Raw genomic sequence first — 19,371 nt, 5'->3', positions numbered from 1 at the left:
TGCATTTACCGAGGTCAGTCAAATATAAGAGGATATTTGGCTACTAAGCGATTTTGAAGAGCGCGAAAGCTCCGAATTTTTCCACGAATTTTGCACTGCACTTCCGCACCAGCTGCCAATATTATTCTTATTCAGTCGACATTAGAGCAACGAGTGAGCAAGTGGTTCTTACTTCCGTTGCGAAAGGGATTGACTCGCGAGATAGTGAATTTTTAGAACCGTGTTAACGTTTACGGGTCCAATTCGTGACCGAAATTCTCTCTAAAACCCGCGTGCACGAATGGCGTAAATATTTTTCTGAAGGACACGAAATGTTGGAAAATCAGGATTTCGATCGGCATCCTTGAGTTTCCATCCGAAAACATCCGTGCAGTTGGGAAGCTTTGGAGGGAAGACCGAAGCCTCACTGTCGAAGAAATTGCTTCCTCCGTCGATCTAAGTCATGGGAATGTACATTCCACTATCAGAGAGGAGCTTAAATTTTCAAAGATTTCAGGATGATGGGTTGCTCAATTTCTTTCTATTGATCAAAAGAACGTCCGTTTGGAAATTTGCCAGAGGTCATTATGCTCATTATTCCTAAGAAGGAGAAATATTTCTCAGTCGAATTGTCACCTGTGACGAGACATGGGTTCATCACTACAAACGAGCAAAGAGTGGTGACTAAAACATGAGGCTGACCACTAATGGCGAAAACACCATAGTCTGCAGGAGGAATTCTTGGCACCGTGTTTTGGGATATCCAAGGCATTCTCTCTCCTCTATGAACACCGAATAAGAAGTTCTGTTTATTTTTGTGAACTGCTGAACACAACTCAAACCGAAGCTTCCCAATCATAAGCGTCATCTATCAGAGCGAATTGGAGGAAAATCAATGAGATCAATTGGAAGATCCACCACATTGCTTAAATTTGTTGCCGTGTGACTATCATCTGTTTGGTCTGTTAAAGAAAACTCTTGGAGGTCAAAGGTTCAACTTTGATGAAGGGGTTGTACTTTTTGATCTAAGACAGTTCTTTCGGTGAATCAAATATTTGAAATAACTGCCGAGGCTGTGAAGGCTCATACTTTTAAGGGTCAGAGTCCTTGAGTTTAGTTCCTGGGTGAATTCATATCGGCATTGATTTTTTTTTCCTTTCAATTTGTTCATTTGTTTCTTGTAGGCATTGTCAAGTTATGTACCTTTCAGGGCGTATATCACTAGTTATGTATTGTATTGATCAGAAGCCGGAAGTGGTAATAGATGGGTTATACATTAAAAATAGCGTTTGGCTATTCCACGTACGGAAGGTCGCGGTTCAAATCTCGCTGGTGGCAGTGGAATTTGTATCGTGATTTGACGTCGGACACCAGTCGACTCAGCTGTGAATGAGTACCTGAGTCAAATCAGGGTAATAATCTCGGGCGAGCGCAATGCTGACCACATTGCCTCCTAGTGTACCGTTACGGTCTTGAATGAAGTGCTCTAACACACTTCAAGGCCCTGATCCAACATGGATTGTTGCACCAACGATTATTATTATTATTCCATGTGCTGGGATCTATCTCGGTATGACTGACGAGTGGGTCGCCCTAATGAAACTTAACGAAGTCCTGGAGTGATTTCAAATATATTTCAGTAAACCAACAACAATGGAGCGCAAGAGTAGATGACGTGCCCTATTTAGGAGAATTTGGGCTGGTTATCGAATTCTCTTGTCATGATCATCACTGGAGATACTCCAAATACAGGTCTAGAATTCATGGACCAGTTCTTTAGAGAATAGATTCTCATCATTCCGGTAATTTGTGGTAGTTGGAAAATATTCTCTTTGGGCTATGAAAGGGGCTTTATGGTACCAGTTATCATGTGATCTTTTGCATTAATTTGTGGAGTATCAACACGGCCTTTTTATTATTTTTTTAACCTATTTGATTTTGATTGAGAACAGAAATGATAAACCTCCTAGCAGCGGAATAGCACAAAGCGAAATGCAAACACACAATATCAAGTGTCATCATAATGTGTGTAATTTAAGGGTAGCACGGTGTGCATTTTTCACACTCTGCATGTCTTAGGTTGCAGTCTGATGTTTTTACGGCCGAGGGAGACAAAATCTGCCAGACCTACATGCGACACTTCTTTCTGCATCGCAGAACTGACGCTGGAATACCAAAAAGACATTTGTGCTCTATTTCGGGAACCAAGTGTTTCCTTTTTGTAGTGCATGATAACGTACTGAAAAAGGGAACAACTGGTTCCAGAAATACGGCTGCAGTTTTATGAATGTAACGTAAAGATAATTTTAATATTAAGAACATTGACAAGAATTTGATAGGAAACAAGTCAGGAAATCGGAACTGCTTCAGATATGTAAGGTTTTGTGTTTCTTTATGTGAGGAATCTTGAGTTTCAATTTTACATAGTTAAAAATTCAATTGCGCATTAATCCAATTGAAGTTGACGAGAGTGAATCAAGCTTTAACGCAGAAGTACAATTGACCCTTGACCAACAAAGGCGAAGAACGCGGTCCTCAATTGGTACCCAACCGTAGTGCGTAGGAGGCGGAAAGTGCATTCCAGGTCGGCTATTTTCCTTGTACCTTTTTTTTGGTAGTGTAGTATTGACTGAGATTAATACTACACATTTTGAGGAAAAGCCATTGTAGCTTAGCTATAGTCTGTATCTGTTAGGTACAGATAGAGTAGAATAAAGTGATGACTAATGTTCCCTTTGTCCATTTTCGGCATTTAATGGACGTTGAAGCTGGGCGCTTCCCCAAAACGCTGTCTGACTGGCCCTCAAACTATACATAAGCAAAGTAGGAAAAAATGTTTGCTGCTCTAGAGAACATACATACGTATTAAGGGTATGCCCTGCTAAGACTAGATTTTAGTAGAAAATTATTAGCTGTGGCATCACAACTTGATAAACGGAAGCAGTAAAAATTAACTGGAAAGAGACCTACTACAAATTTATCTTGATGTTTACAAATGAGAAAAACAATCTGAATCCAAACGAACAAGAAGTGCAAACCAATATTGAGGTGGAAAGTCAATATTACACCTGGCATTGTCAAATTTCATATTTGGCGAGTAAGTGTATGTTAATACCTGGAGTTTCCTAGTGGATTTTCAATAAAAATCTGATTTCACATAAGAAAACAAGAAAGCAAAGATAACTGCCACTATACCTTCTCCTTTGGAATAACAAATTTTCAAATTTCCTTGCCGCGTGTCAATTACCTTTAATTTCCCTTCAAAAACCCCATACAACTCCCTTAAATAGCATATCCTGCATCCATGAAAATTCCAAACCAATAATTCTCCCCTTGACAATATTTAATTTTTTTTTTGTCTTATCTTGAATCCGGCAGTCTGCAGCATCCATCAATCCGGGGTAATTCACCCTCGTTTATTTTTCAAAGATCATCAACATCCACTTGGGGTCCTTTAAATCGATGAAAGCGTAATCGCTTACGTCGAACCTAGGAAAGTACCCATGCACATGTGAGTAGTAAATGGTGTGTGAAATCGGTTAAGCGTTAAATAAACTTCATACCCTGTGTAAGTAAGTAGGAAGTAAAGGGGGAAGTCTTCTGGAAGGATTTAGATTGCCTGGAGTCAAACGCGGTCAAGTTGGAGCTACCTTTGACTCTAACTTCAGTTGGTCATTGATTTCCTGGTGGTATCATATGCAATTTTTCTTTCTGTAGATGGTCAAGTGCATAAATTCATTGGTACAATGTATTCGCAGGATTTACATAGTAACAGTTCTGCAGTCAATTGTCTTAGGGCAGGATACATTTTGCTTGAAGGACGCTTTGTTTTTCTGCCTAGTTTGTTCCCTAACTTGGAGTGTGGGCTTCACACAGTGGACGACACTCGTACAGGAAGTTGGATTTAGTGGAAATTAATGCACTCCCTCGAATAATAAATTCTGGATGAATGTTAATGTGTGAGTAATAAAGTGTTTCGGATATCCGGCAACATAGGCCCATTGCTTTTGACCTTTTGAAGAAGGTCAGGTGAAGTATGGTGTTTGGATGATAAAGTGCTTCATGTGTACATGCTGTAAGGAAGCAGTACTGCTGTAGAATAGGCATAATCTAGGAAAGGACGTTGTAAATAGTCAGTGGCCTCATTTTTGGGTTACATACTCGAGTGGTGAGGAGGTCAGTATGACTCTTTCTATCTATCTTTACTAATAGATAAAAGCTCGAAAAAGTCCCATTATGTTACGTTAGCATACATGTATCTCGAATTAGGAGATATATTCAAAGAAATTTACTTTCACTTTCTACTAAGATAGAACACCATGACATATTGGGATGTTTTTCAGATTAGAAGAGTCGTTGTTGGGAGCATCATACGCTTCGAGTTCATACCCCTTTTTTTTTAATTTTTTTTCCGGAAAAATAACTATCAGTGCACACCCATCTTCCAAATATGTTTTTCCGGAATAAATCTTTTTTCAATGCGTTGATGAAATTTATGAGCCTTTATGGTTGCGTAATCGAAAATAAATTACAGATAGAAGACAATATATTTAGATAGAATTTAACAGATAGAAGGGGTGTACTTACATTGTGTAACTTATAATATAATCCGCAGGCATTACACACTGGTTCACCACTCGCGTTCCGTCGCCAAAGGGTTGTTGTTGTGGTTTTACAATTTGCACATGATGTTCCTGCACGTTTGGCAGCGGTTTGGAGTGACTGCAAAGTCAAAAATTTGAAATTGGTAAATTAGTATCTTGTTTAATAGTTTTTTGTTGATTAGTAAAATTTTATGTATTTGGCAAAGTTTTTCATTTTCGTTAGATTATAAATAAATTGATTTTTCGATTTGTGGAGGGATAGCAGTGCTGAGGATGGTACCCATTCCATACCCTTAGCTGGCTCCAAAGGGAGTATTTTTGATATTCTTGGGAGACAGAAGTTATTTCAAATCATGTCCATTGTTACAGAAGGGGTCAATGTTATACTGGTCCACAGTGAAAGCAAGTTCACCACAGGTCATGCCGATGACTGTAAAAGGGGCAAATATATTGGTGATACTAGGTTTGAAAATGGTTCAGGTTTCTTCAGTTCATGGTCGTTACTACAGAATGGATCAACATCCTAGTACTATTCGAAGTAAGTACGGCCGTAATAGGTTCTATTCATAACCAATTGTAGGAGGGGACAATATACTAATGATGTCGGACATCGGCTTGAAGGACTGAAGTTATACAAAGTCAAACCGATTGTTACAGAATTAGAAATTACCCTAAAGTCAGTACAAAGAAATAATCATTGCAAAACTGCCGAATTTTCAAGAAAGTCGGGCCAAGAATTAAGATCGACAAAAAAAATCAATCATGTTGGTTGGTCAGGAAAAGGATTCCTAAATAAGTCATCTGAGCGTTAGCCCTTTTCATCACTAAAATGTTGGTCACTCTCTTTCCCGACAGTGAAAAGGCGGTAAAAAGTCTAAATAAGTACGGCAATCTTGGCAGAGATTGATGAATTCAAAGTACTGAAGACTGAAAAAGTTCCTATGAGTGGATTTATTGACCCCAGAATTTGCGGATGTGGTAAAGCTTCTCATAAGCTGTACCTACTATTTGTTGAAAAAGGGGAGTTATGCCGAGCATTTTCAAAATGAAAGATTCCGAAAAGGTTGTCCATTTCCTGTACTCAACATTGAAGGAATGAATGAATTTGACGTGTGGTAAGGATCCCCACTGGGGAAACACTCAATAGAAACTTTGACTGACTATAATGGAATATCCAAGATCGGTTTTGACATCAGACGATACAAAAATGTTACTGTCTACATGCTGATGGATGCAATGTGAGTGACCACATTCCTGTTGAGGTCGTGCTGACCAATAGGGGTGTAAATGTAAGTATTGGTCGTCCACTGGGTACTGGACCTGAGTGCTAACTTAGTGCAATATATTGGTTGGGTGCAAGAAATAGCCGGCTGCTCTCCCCTCTCTATGTATGTGCTTTTATCTATGATTGGAATCGTTGAACGAATGGACGTCTACTGCTAATGATGACATATTGACGAAGCCCGAACGGAGGGATCAAAAGCATGTCACGACGTGAACGGATGCTCCTTGCAATAAGCAGAGGGAAGCCTATCTATTGGGGAAGAGATTCTAAAGGGCGTGTCGTCAAAGTGTTGTCAATCGTTCGCCTATAGACGAGGTGTTTCATCAGCGAGTATAGTGATGACCCTTGGGGAAGGGTATACCGGATATGCAAAGGGAGACGAAATCACGAGAATGTCGACATCAAGGTGAACGGAGATAGAGTGATAGAGTTTGTGCCTTGCGGGGTGAATTATTTCCGAGATGGTTGGGCTGAAAGGGGGAGAAATTCAGGAAAGGCAAGGCATAGGTCTCGAAAGTCACCTTACTGGGATGGAATGACTGGCGAAAAGTGAAAAGGTGGGCTACCCCATCTCCATTGGGTGCTGTTTGCAGGAGGGTTATTTCCCTGAATTCTGGGTGATTGTGCTCCTGAAGTCGTCAGTAATCCTCGGTCATACAGGACCATATCTCTTTCCCCGACCCTTGGCAAGATACTGGCGAGGATTCTGGTCCAGCGACTGAGGGCAAAAACATCCCATCTTTTGTGCTGCAAGGTCCATCGACAACGCTTTAATGTATGTAAAACAAATTTGTTGCCCGTAGTGGTAGTAAATATGTCGTTGGAAACTTCGTGAGTATGGCTGCCAGAAATTAGCTCTGTGTAAGAAGTACTTCCATGGCAGGAAAGCATTCGCCCAAGGTACCAACGAGCGCTTGTGAGAGAATGGGGAGTGGGGCTACCCAGCGAGATCTATGGCAGGGCCATTTATATGGAAACTGATGATAAATGAATTGTTTGGTGAGCCTACTTTCGCGGTTTGTGGTTGTTACGGTCTCAACGGATAAAACCATCATGATAATGTTAAAAGTTTATGTAAATTATTTGTCATCAATCAAATCGAAAGGAGTATGGATGAAATGCCGAAATAAAGTGACATACTTGGAAGTTACAATTGTGGGGTGAATGTCCTTGTACCCGCACCTGATTGAGCTCAAAACGCGTCTTAATAAGTTCGTGTGTACGTAGAGGCATGTTATGAGGGGTGAAGGGGTTCTAAGCAGGAGAATTACTGCATGCATATATGTTGGACTCTTTGTTGTACGACTTTTCGTTGACGGAGCAGGGCAGAAAACTACTCTATACGTGTCAGCGAGTGGCATTCCTAATTAGCCTTTCTGTGTGTTGCTTGGTTTCGACCGACACCATGTAGGTCTTGTTGGGTGTTCCTCCTCTTAATCTAGAGGTAGTCCGATGTGTCATTGCCTACAGGAACAGAAGGGCGCACCTTTGTTACAAACTGATTTAGTTCGGGGGGATCAGGTTGATAGGCTAGGACCACTTGATATTTTGATAACTTGCAGGAGAGGTAGAAGAAGTCCTGAGATAATATTGAAGATGATGGACTGATCTGATAGTAAACTTCAAAATTTGGCAAAAGGAATACACGCTTACGATTTTAAACATTATTTATAATGGCATGGCCGCACCTAAGATCAGAAGAGGTCTTAGTGGATAAATATGTCCTCTGGGGAGTGCTAAGATTACGACTAAGAGAAGCGTTGCTAAGAGAAACAAAGAAGAAAAAGGAGAAGATTGTTAATGTGTCAAGGAATTATATTTCAGGTGAACTCATTGGATAACTCGCAGGTCTTCTAACTTGATATTAAGGAAGATCTTCTGAAACCATGATTCCAAACCTAAGCTTCCTGGTTGACCTTCCGCTGCTGGTTAGTAATTTGTTTTATTTAATTTTAGAGCTAACTATACTTAAATTATTTGAGGGTTGATTTGTTTCGCTTACGTGGCAGCTCTACAAAGCATTTATGCAAAATGAATTAACTGCGCAAGTTTTGAATTTTAGCAGTAATTGGTAGAGTTGAGACAAGCTAAGAGTTCCGTATATCTCGTTTGCTGAGGTATCACTGAGTCCTTCCAGGAAAGCCACACTCCACGAATACATAGTATGTGACTCTCGTAAGTCCGGGAAAGTGAATACCGAGTGTATAAAAGTTTCTCCTTCTTTTCCGTAGTTGCGAGGTCCATTTTTGTGATATTCTTTCTTAGACGATTAATTAGCGAATACCTCGATGACCGCAGATGATGGGTTACAAACTGTTTCGGCAATTGGCATGTTTCCCAGATTGCACTGCTTGGAAAACGTCAGGTTTAACGGGTGGCAGAGGCCGGTGGTACACCCTCTTTTCATTTCGTTAAAATTTGCTATGACCTTTCGTTCCACATTCATCTAGGTCAAATTGAAGTAATGCTAGTTCTTCTTATAGTATTCTTAAGTGGAGTGGCCCTCAATTCTCTGGGCAGTAACTCCAGGATGTTGCTGTGTGCATGGTTGTTCACCAACAAATCGGAAAGCATTACAGGCTGCGGCAAATATAATATGGCAGTCAAGGAGGAGGAAGTTTATTGAGATATTCAGAGCCTCCGTAGGAGGTGGGCACAAAGCACTCTAAGTGCCGGTATATGCAGCTCTCGCCACTTTATTGACCATCTTCGTATTGCAGTCTTTCCACGACGTAGGGGGCAGGTGTTAATTGGCGACGATAACACTCGTGAATTTAGAATTTTTAGGTCTCAGAGAGTGTTTAGTGTTATCTGAAGCTGGTGAGAGCCAGCAGAGGCACCAATCATTGGATGATGCAAAAATCAATCGAGCCTGCAGATAAAAGTTCGTCGTTGGAAAAAAAATCGTAAGGGCCATCGTAATAAGGCTATGGTTAGGAAGCCCAGAATGACATTTGTGTTGCTACGTGTCACTGCTGATTCATTGATTGTTGAGGCGAAAGAATTTAACAATTCCAAAAGTAAGGATTCATGGTTAATGTCAGTGAATAACTCTGATTGGAGCTAGCCTTTTTGGACACCTTTTTCGAATGTACTAAAAGTACATATATAGGATCATGAATTCAACGTATGGAAGCACAGTTTTGAGGGGGAGGGAGGAGGACTAACAATGCCATTTTAGCCAAAGCCTTGCAGTATGTTAGAGCACTTATAAATCATGAAAATACGCTGGGAATCACTGTGGGCGACATATAATTCACCAATGATCAAGGCCCTTCAGTTGTAATTCGTAGCTAAGTAAAAGAAATCCTTCTGCCAATGGAAAGATTTATACGGCAATCTTAAGTTCTGGAAGTTTAGCCTCTGATTAGGTTTCCGTTCTCCCGCCATGCAATTCCCTACGGTTTCGAAGGAGGATGGCGCATCTGTGAAACAATTTTGTTTTTTGCCCGGGGATGAGAGCATGAGGGAAGTCGACCAAAATATTTACTCTGGAATCTCAAAACACACAAAGGGCAAACCTGTGCCGCAATACAGCTACTTTTTTGCTTTTATTGGTGCAGCTTTGGGAGTCATCATTTGTTGTCTTCTTTTGATACAGTAATTACACAATGAACCCATGCCATGGTGATGAAGCCATAGAACACTGTCACAACTGAAAAAGCATTATTCTCGGGAAACATGATGTGCCAAAAAAATTTTGCGAATCGACAAAGGATATCCTTTTGATCAAGAAAAGAAGATAGAAACTACTGATATCTTTTAGAATTAGAATTGATTACCAAATATCTGCTCCCATAATTAAGGTTCATTTAAGGACAAATTTCGACAGCGATGGGGTACAGGTTTTCCTAGAAAGGAAAGGGAGTTTGACGAGGCCGATCACGACTCTGATTTTATATAAATCTTAAAAAAACGGGTTAGGGAAAGAATTTCATTCATGAATAGAGTTTCTAAGTGGGTTTTAATTTCGGGAGGTGACCTTCTCTTATCAAAAACTTGATAATGATCTTTTAAACCAAGGACGTAAGCTCACTCCAGTGCAGACTGAATGAAATTAAAAGTATCTGTTTGTGGGGCAGGCCAGTGTGGAGATGGAGGAAAAATGTATGCGTTCTGATTTTCCTGTTATACATATTTTATCCCCCGCTTGTCTTTGACTGAGTTTCTAAAAATGTTGGTGCTCTTTCATTTGAGTCCGAACTATCTTAGCAGCACTCTGTTAAGTCAGCCTCAGAAAACGGCAGCGAGACGATACTGAACAGTGAAAATTGATGAAGGTTGACTTCTTATAGAAAAATTTAAAAAAACTTTTGTATAAATCTTAATTAAGACCCAATTGTTTCTCTTTGTCACATTTTTTTTCGAAAATATTTGCCACCACACAAAATTATCAACTAAATATTTTTATAAACATATCAATCGTCCCACGCATGTATATTTTTCTACATCGTCACCCCACATGACAAAAAACTGTAACAATACATGACAAACTGTCCTACAAACAAAATCTGACTTTTTTCCGTATTTCGTAATATCTTTTTTTTTTCGATCCCCCAACGCGCCACCATTTCGTCGTGTTGGCTATATGGTGTTCAATTCAATCAATTAATTTCAAATTTCTTATGTCACTCGTTATGACATAGATGGATTGGCCATGGTGTAGCTCTGAAAAGTCCAAAAGAGGACACAGTCCCAAAACCTATGACCAGGTGCTTCATATGTATGTACATTCCATGCTTGTCACGGGTATGTGTGTTTGAAAAATATCAGGTCAAATACTGTTGGGAATTTAATGTTTTTTGAATTTTTTATATAAATTTTTGTAATGCGTATGTACATACAAGTATGTAGATCAGTTTCTTTGGGGCTGTTTTTTCCTGGGCATCAGATTGATTCATTCAGTTGAGTCAGGTTGGGTTGAATGGAAGAGTGAAGATCAAGTGAAAAGGAAGTGTAGAAGGAGGTTTTTGAAAGAATTTTCTGCATTTGCATATACTGGTATGCGGATACAGATAATTTGCACACACACTTTGTATCTACTTTCTTATAAAATAATTTGTGGAGCTTTGTTAATGATTTATCTTCGCAGTCAAGGTAACTTCATAGAAGGAAGAACCAAGAAAGTAGATAAAAGGAAATGTGGGGACGATCTGTAATGGCTTTTCGATCGACATTTCCTGGGCACTCTGAGAAACTCAGTCAGATAGTATTAGGTCATAGCGAGCCTTTATTTGATCCACGATTAGACCAACCCATCCCTTATGTCGATCCACCAGGATCATACCATAGTCGTATGTTGAAGATCAATTGAAAATTCAGAATGGCACACTTTTAGAGTGCTTTGAAGAGGCTTGTCCTATTTCTCCAGGCCAACGTGGTAAAACGGTTCCGTGGTTGAATCGAGAACTGCAGAGACTCAGGAAATCAACCAGACGACTTCTAAATCGTGCTTGGAAAAGCAATAAAGATGAAGACTGGCTAAACTTCCGGAACTCACATAGTGAATATAAGAGGCACATAAAACGTTCGAAACGAGACTCTTTTAGAGCATACTGTGAGGAACTGGAAGGTGAAAGGGAGACTTCCAGGTTGTGCAGAGTCCTTAATAAGGATGAGTCGGCCAAGTTTGACTCTCTTAGAAAACCGAATGGTACTTTCACGAACGCCAGGGTTGAGTCTATACAGACTCTTTTAGAAGTACACCATCCGGGAGAACAGGTCTCAGAAGGGGGAAGAAGAGAGTTGACGGTTTCTGCAAACCTTTCAACACGAAGGTGTTGCAACGGGAATCGGGACACAGTGAGAGCGGTTGCTACCAATGAAGAAGCGAGAGCTGCTATACTATCATTTAAACACTTCAAAGCACCTCGCATGGATGGCATCCACCCAACGATGCTAAAGGAGGATATAAAGCACTTAGAGCTTTCTAAGAAATATTTTTCGAGGATGTCTTGCTCTGGGCTACGTGCCTTCCTCTTGACACCAAAGTCTTGATACCAAAGCTTAAAAAAGGTGACTATTCTAATCCAAAGAACTTCAGGCACATCAGCTTAAAATCACTTTCGCTGAAATGTCTGGAGAGACTGGTTGAGCGTCACATTGGCGAAAAGGCGCTAAAGTCGCACCGCCTAAATGAAAATCAACATACTTACCAACGTGGAAAGTCATGTGAGTCTGCTCTTCATTCTTTAGTTTCAAAGATAGAGGATGCAACTCTGAAGGGTGAGTATGCGATGGGGATGTCCGTTGACATTGAAGGGGCTTTTGACTGTGCCCCCTTCCAAAAGCTCTGTGATGTCGCCAGATAGCATGGTGTTGATGAAACTCTAATAAAGTGGATCTACGCTATGCGAACGCAGAGGTTGTTGTGTGCTGAAGTGGGTGTTGATCGCTACTTAACAACAGAAGCGACGAAAGGTTGCCCTCAAGGAGATGTACAGTCGCCACTTCTGTGTAGTATGCTTATCAACTCACTACTATGCGAACTGCAAAATCTGCCAATACACGTTCAAGCTTATGCGGATGACGTGGCTGTGCTAGTTAATGGTCGAGATCTTGGAACGGTGTGTAGAAATACACAACGCGTCGTTGATTTGATTGACAGTTGGTTTCTCAGGCATGGATATTCAGTAAACTGAATGGTCTCCGAAGAAGTAAAGTATCTGGGAATTATTCTAGGCAAGAAGCTTCTTTGGAATAAACATGTAGATGTAAAGATGAAACGAGCTTATGGGCTGTGTAGACGGACCTTTGCCTCGACATGGGGACTTAGGCCTCCGGTAGTAATGTGGATATATGTTGCTAACATTAAGTCGATGTTTGCTTATGCATCTGTAGTGTGGTGGATTAAGGTGAAAAAGAAAAGTTTTCGCTGTAAACTTGCCACACTGCAAAGAACTGTGTCTCTGTGTATCACCGGTGCCATGGGCACGACATCCGGCGCAGCTCTGAATGCATTATTCAATTTGCAGCCCTTGGATTTATTTATTCAGTGCACTGCAATGAGAGCAGTTTATAGACTAATGGGATTAGATATATGGAAAAATAATTGACGTGAGGGGCACAAAGCATTGGAAGAGTCATTGGGAGAACTGAGTCCAGTTTCCGCAGTGCCTTGTGATTCTCGAATTCCCATACATCTGTTTGGTAGAAGATATGATTTTATCTTGAAACGAAGATAAAAGTGGGACGAACCAGAAGAATGCGTGTCAGGATATACTGAGGTTTTCTACACCGATGGCTCAAACAAAGAAAATGGTTCTGGAGCAGGAGTCTACCTCTCGAATAGTAACGAAAAGTGGGCTTTTCCTTTGGGACAATATACAACGGTCTTTCCGGCTGAAGTGTATGTGATCCTAAGGGCGGCAACTTGATGATTGATGAGCGGTTGAACGGCAGGTGCATCGCAATCTGTAGTGATAGTTAAGCTGCATTGAGGGCGTTGAGTAGTACTTTAATCATTTCGAAAATCGTTCAGGTATGTAGAAACCGATTGAATTCTGTTTCCAGATTCAATACGGTGGATTTACTCTGGGTACCTGGTCATTGTGGTTTAGAGGGAAACGAAATTTCGGATGTCTTAGCAAAAGAGGCTTCAACTTTCCCCATGCCCGGACCGGAAGTGGGGTTTCGGTAGCATTGGCTGATGCTGCTATCAAAAACTAGAAACAAGTTTCCCATAATGACAGGTGGCGAAGCCTTAATGCTGCTAGACAGACCAAACTCTTCCTGTTAGAACCAAACGAACGTACTGTAAAATTACCCTGTCGAAAAGCAAGAAGACTTGCAGAAGTATTGTGGGCATTGTGACTGGCAATAATTCACTAGCTTGGGATATATTATTCAGAATAGGAATTATCCAAGATGATGCGTGCCCATCCTGTAATGAGGAAGCGGAATCCACGGAACATTTTCTGTGTGAGTGCCAAGCCTACGGACGCATCAGACATCAGATTTTTGGTGTTGATGTGCTCAAACTGCAGCGGATAGCATCACATCCACTAACGGAAATTCTGCGATGCATAAACGGATTCAGAATATTCCATTAGAAGGGGGAACCGAATACAATGGACAACTAAGGTCTGAGTGCTCAGAGGCTTTGCCTCTCCACCACCTCAAACACACAAACAAACACATACAACACAAACGAACGCTCAGTCGCAGTCTGTTTATGAGTCAGTTTCTATAGATTGGCGGGGCCTATTTCTGCGGGTGGCAGCTTTCTCCCGCCTTTTCTATTCTATGAAGATCTTCATTCCTTAGCGGGAAAGGGCGCTTTTATAATTATTTTTTAGTTTTGAGACAGCCCGAAGGGTAATCTTTCTTCACAAACTTGCTCTCCATTGTATCTGCGCTAGGTATTTGTTGAAATTTTTCTAGCTCAGGGGACAAGTCTAAATTTATGAATGGATAATCAGGGTGGCACCTTCGAAAACAGCATCACCATACTTGTAATATATTGTGTTACTACTAATTAATAACAATCTCCTTTCCATTTTCTTACTGAGAACATTTGCGTAACTCACCTTTGTTTGTCTCATAATAACCATCAAGCTCCCCCGATTTGTATTAATGACTCATTATTGATGCTGTATCTTTTCATGTTTGGTGTAATTTTGGAGACAAAATTTCAAGTCGACTCGGTAATAATGTGTTTCCGGTGGTTCTGAGACGCACAAAATATATACACCAATATGTGGAGATGGTCATTTTCGAAACGAGCATTCCAAATAAGACCATTGAGGATACCAGCAGTTGGTTTCCCTCAATAACATGCGTCAAATTAAAGGTCTTACAAAATGTAGCAATGTGTCAAACTTGCTTAACTGTGGAGTCATTTGCCGATCGATTATGCGATTTAAGGGCATAGTGTGGACAAAGGGAGAAAAATTTGGACTGTTTTGGAATAGAAATCTAAGGCGAGGAAATTGGTCCTTGACACATAGGTTACTGAGGCTCTAATGTTAGCGAAGAGTTTAGCAAATATTATATCACACATAATGGAGTATTTCATTAATATTTCAAGACTAAATTAAAATTGGTGACAGCATAACTGGTTCCCGAAATACGGTAGCTGCCAATTTCTTTTCTTTTTATTCGATATTTGAAACAAGTTTCCATTCCTCAAAACATTTGAAACAATCTTCTCTTTAGTTCAATAATCCAATAGCCTCCCTTAGTATCTCAACAGATTCTGGACATTCATGTAATACTCGTTTCAATCTTGTTCGTTCAATTTTATCTTTTTCTCCTTTCAAGTCATTCCATTCCAGATGTTTTAATTAATATAAAAAGCTCCTTTTCCAAAAGACACCTTCTCACCTTCACATTTCACGGATCCAGATTTTAAGATCACTTGACAGGGGCAGCAACGCTTGTAAAATGTTTCGCTTTTTCTTTATTTATTTATTTTTTTTTTTAATTTATGTTTTTCCTTGAAAACAACAAAGTTTCATATGGTGGACGAAAAACTGTCGCAATGGGTGCAAAACTAAATTAACTTAGTCCGCCTACGACCTGACGCGATAATAATGTTCACGATTAAGTCTTAAATGTGATTCTTTTTTCTTTGTGTTGGATATCTTTAGTTGAGACTTCTTACGGAGGAGATATGTGAATTGAGGAAATTGATCTTTTCGGATACGATACATGGTTCTTTGTAGGAAAGGCAAATTAATATGTTGGCCGGAATGAACAAATGCGAGAAATTCGATTGAGTATTTTAATTAAGTTGAAACAAATTTGATTGTAAATTTTGAAATTGCAAAATAAATCGAGGTAAATTTTTTATTTTGATGGCAAATTATTGGTAATTTGTGATAATTTTTTATCAGCAATTTTTCAGATAGATTTACGGAACAATTTTTGGATGAATTAGGTACTAAGTATGTCCTTTTTAACTCCGAACGTCGAAAACATTTCTTCTCGATGAAAAACTAGAAATAGAGCCCTAAAGCGTATCTATATATTTTTGGGAAAGGATGATACCCAACTGCTTCAAACAAAAGTAATTACTTTCCTTATTGTACATTAATTAGACAACATATGGTTCAACATGTCTAGAAAAAATTAAATCAATCTGGTCTGTGTGTAAAATGGGCTCCTGGTGGACGTCTTGTTGCTCCAACTATCTTTTTACCTCAGATAACTAACCATGATTTCACCTACACAATTCCTGTATAGAATCAGAATAGTTTATGCAAACAAATAACAAGTTCACTGGCCTATTGCATCCTGCCCATCCTGGACTGATAGGAAATTAAAAAATATCTGCCAAACGTGTTACTTTGAGATGAAATCAAATAAAAGCAACAAAAAGGAGATGATCGGATTCTAGGGCTCCGCTCAGACCATTAAAAGTCCAATAACATTGTCTGGATTTTGATACTCAAAATGTGGATATCGTATAATGGGATATTCCCACGCCCTCAAACCCTTTATGCCTTGATTATTTTTTTCTTTTGTTAAAAAAGTTGATTCTATTTAGTCCGTTGCGGAGATCAAAACTGCACATATGGCTCACGGTTTTTATTCATTTTTATTTCGAAATATTTAAAATATTTCGAGTAGGAATTTGGATTGTTGTTTTAATGGTTTTGGAGATTTTTGAAAATTTTTATATTCATTACGAAATTTTTTTTTTGGAATGGTCATCTTAATGACCTATACTAAATGACGAAGAGAGGATCAAATTCAAACTGGGGTATGCCCAAAATATGCTCAAAAGTGAATTAGGTCAGAATAATTCCTTTGATCATGTCCTTGCGATAACTAAAATGCTCCCAACTAAGACATTTCTTTAAATAATATTTATGTAAATTTGGAACTACGAATGGCGTATTATGGAGCACCCTAGGGGTCAATTAACAATATTGCTAAGCGTAGGAAATGCAACTTCCTGTCAAAGTTGTCCTCCTGAACGGGAGGGACTACCAATTATCAATTTAATTAGCCAGCTCTTCTCATCAGTACATCCTTTCCCAGCAAGACAAACAAGTAAGCAAGAGCCCCTCAAATTTCTAGTTTGGATCAGAAATATTAGTAGAGGGGAGGGGAAACCTTGAGGCAGAGACACATGAAATCTGAGTTTACAGAGATTTAACGGAGTTTTTTGGTCGTGATGTTTGAGTTTCAGAAAAGCTCTGTTTCCTCAATTTTTTAAGCCATTTTTGCTTCTATTTATTCAAATAGTGAACCACATAGTGAAGCCCTAAAACTTCCCTCATCGTTCAGATAATAAAGGGATTTTTCAAAGATAAGAACTCAATTCTTTTTGCTCGATCCATTAATTAAGCCATTTTTCGATACTTGTAGGAAGTGAACCAGTAAAAGGCTATATGGCTCCGAAGGAGGAGCAATCTCTTGAGAAAACGGTAGGTGAGCAAGATTCCTCAATTCATTCCTTCTAAATATTTTTTTTACGGTTGAACAATGAGTGACCTAGCGAAATGATTTATATATCGATTTATATATATACATACATGGCATCACCCAATCTTTTCATCGGTGAGTACCCAGTCCCAATGTGTTACAGAAAATTTGGTCTTTTCTGCCGTTCAATAAGAATCTAGCACATTTCCAAACGTCACCCTCCTTCAGCTACGTTATTCCCCCTTTTTGGACCATTCCCATCACGTGCAAAGGTTTACTAACTGACCTGTCAAAATTCAACTTCTAGGGTTTGACTATGATCCTAATCCAATAATTCTTGCAGTTCTGAATCTCTGAATTTTTTCGGGATCCCCTCGCTGACTTCATCGTTCACGTTCAAATTCCCATTCGGGAAGTGTCGAAATCAGTCTCTACAAGTTGTATTAGGTGGAGGATGATCACCGTTAATATCAATCTGTTTCAGCGGCTGTTTTCTACAAAATGTAATAAACTACGGCTTACTGTACATGCTAAATTAAATCTTTGGTTCGAACGCTGACATTTTTGACATCAGACGAAAAATGAGAACTTGAGATGTTTATTAATTACTGGAATCGAGACCTTGTACATAGACCTTCACAAAATCACAATTATGGTACTTAAGCGAGTCCTACCGAGAACGCAGTTTTCGATGGCTTTTAAACCCCATACCCTTCCTACAGTGAATTCCCTAGATAACGGACAGAAATGTGGATTTTCATTAAAATGAGATAGAAGCGCAGAATTGTGTCTGGATCTCTCGTTCACATTTTTTAACTAGCTAGCGTAGCCTGTTGCTGCCGCTAAGGAAAAGCAACTGTCATAATGGACAAGGATGGGTACGACAAGAGCCTTATGAAAAAAGTGAACAACGGAAGTTTTTACGATTTAGGGAAAGAACAATTACTGGAATCGACAAAGTGTGTAAAAAAAACAATTAAGAAATGAAGAGATCCCAAGCATCAGCAGGTACCTACCAAAAAGGCATAAACCCGAAAACGAAATTAATTCATCCCTGAAATCATTCTTTTGGGGTCATAATCATCTGCTGAGATGAAGAGTCCTTATTTGTGTGAAGCAACTTTCTTGCCTTATTTACTTTTTTTTAATATGTAAAGACAATCGGGAAGAGTCCTCTTATCATTAAATTCAGCGAGAAAGGGCGTTGTCTAATGAAAAGAACCCTTGCAACATTAATTTTGACCAATCAACAGTCAGGCTGACCGCCTGGAATATTTATTCATCACAGTCGTATGAGAACAGGACCTAAGATGTTGTAGTGCGGAAAACCAGCTTGGTGTCGAAACCTACAGGTAGAAAATACCAACTAAAGTGTGTAGAAACTAACTTCACAAAAGAGTGCTTAGAAAACCTGACCTAGAATATAACATTTATATTGGTGAAACGTAGGGAATATCTAGGGAAGTAATTAAAAACAGTAGCGGAATTGAGATTATCTGCAGCCAAACACATGATGAAAAAGCGAACCACGACAGAAAGATGGCCACCTACAAAATATTTCGCATAGTTTGGGCGAAGAGGTGAAACGATCTCGAAAGCTAGGAAAACCACAGGCAGTTTGGCAATGAAAACATCAAGAGGGACGTCGGGAATACTCCTTCATGGCTTTCATGCCTATTTACCGATAACTGAACTATCCATTTTCACGCCTACTGATAATTAAAACATCCACTAACAATTATTCCAAACCAGAATGTACATTTTACTTTGTCAGCATACTTTGTTGAGGAAATGGAGTTCCAGCTTGTCGCGCTCACCCCTGTCCCAGCGGTCAACTACACCGGCAGCTCCAAACATATATCGATTTGCTTCCACGTTTCCCTAGTCAGTCAGTTCTTCTGACATAATTTTGGAGCATAGACGCTAGCTTCATTCGCACAAGACACTTTTGATAACGACCAGGTGATCTTCGGTATTTTCAGCTGGGTAGTTTAAAGTTTCTGTAGCCCAGGACGAGAGTCGAATCATGCAGAAATGCTCCTAGTAAGGGTCATGAGAGCACGCCTTATGGTAGCTGCCAGGAAAGTCCTTAAATTGGAATCGGGTCTAAAACCACTAGGCTTTCAAGGG

General features: G+C 39.6%; 1 protein-coding gene across 6 annotated transcripts in view; it reads right to left on the bottom strand.

The window, feature by feature from the left end:
- LOC119659375 (GATA-binding factor C) overlaps window positions 1-19,371 on the bottom strand; it is a 213,387-nt gene that overhangs the window by 29,539 nt on the left and 164,477 nt on the right. For 5 of the 6 annotated variants that reach the window (XM_038067431.1, XM_038067436.1, XM_038067432.1 and 2 more), the window contains exon 6: window positions 4,567-4,710. In XM_038067431.1, the coding sequence (XP_037923359.1) occupies window positions 4,567-4,710 (144 nt within the window). The remainder of the gene's footprint in view (window positions 1-4,566; window positions 4,711-19,371) is intronic. The other variant, XM_038067435.1, reaches the window with a different exon arrangement.

The sequence above is a fragment of the Hermetia illucens genome, chromosome 6, assembly GCF_905115235.1.
Source record: "Hermetia illucens chromosome 6, iHerIll2.2.curated.20191125, whole genome shotgun sequence".
Taxonomy (NCBI): domain Eukaryota; kingdom Metazoa; phylum Arthropoda; class Insecta; order Diptera; family Stratiomyidae; genus Hermetia; species Hermetia illucens.
This window is presented reverse-complemented; position numbering and strand designations above follow the sequence as displayed.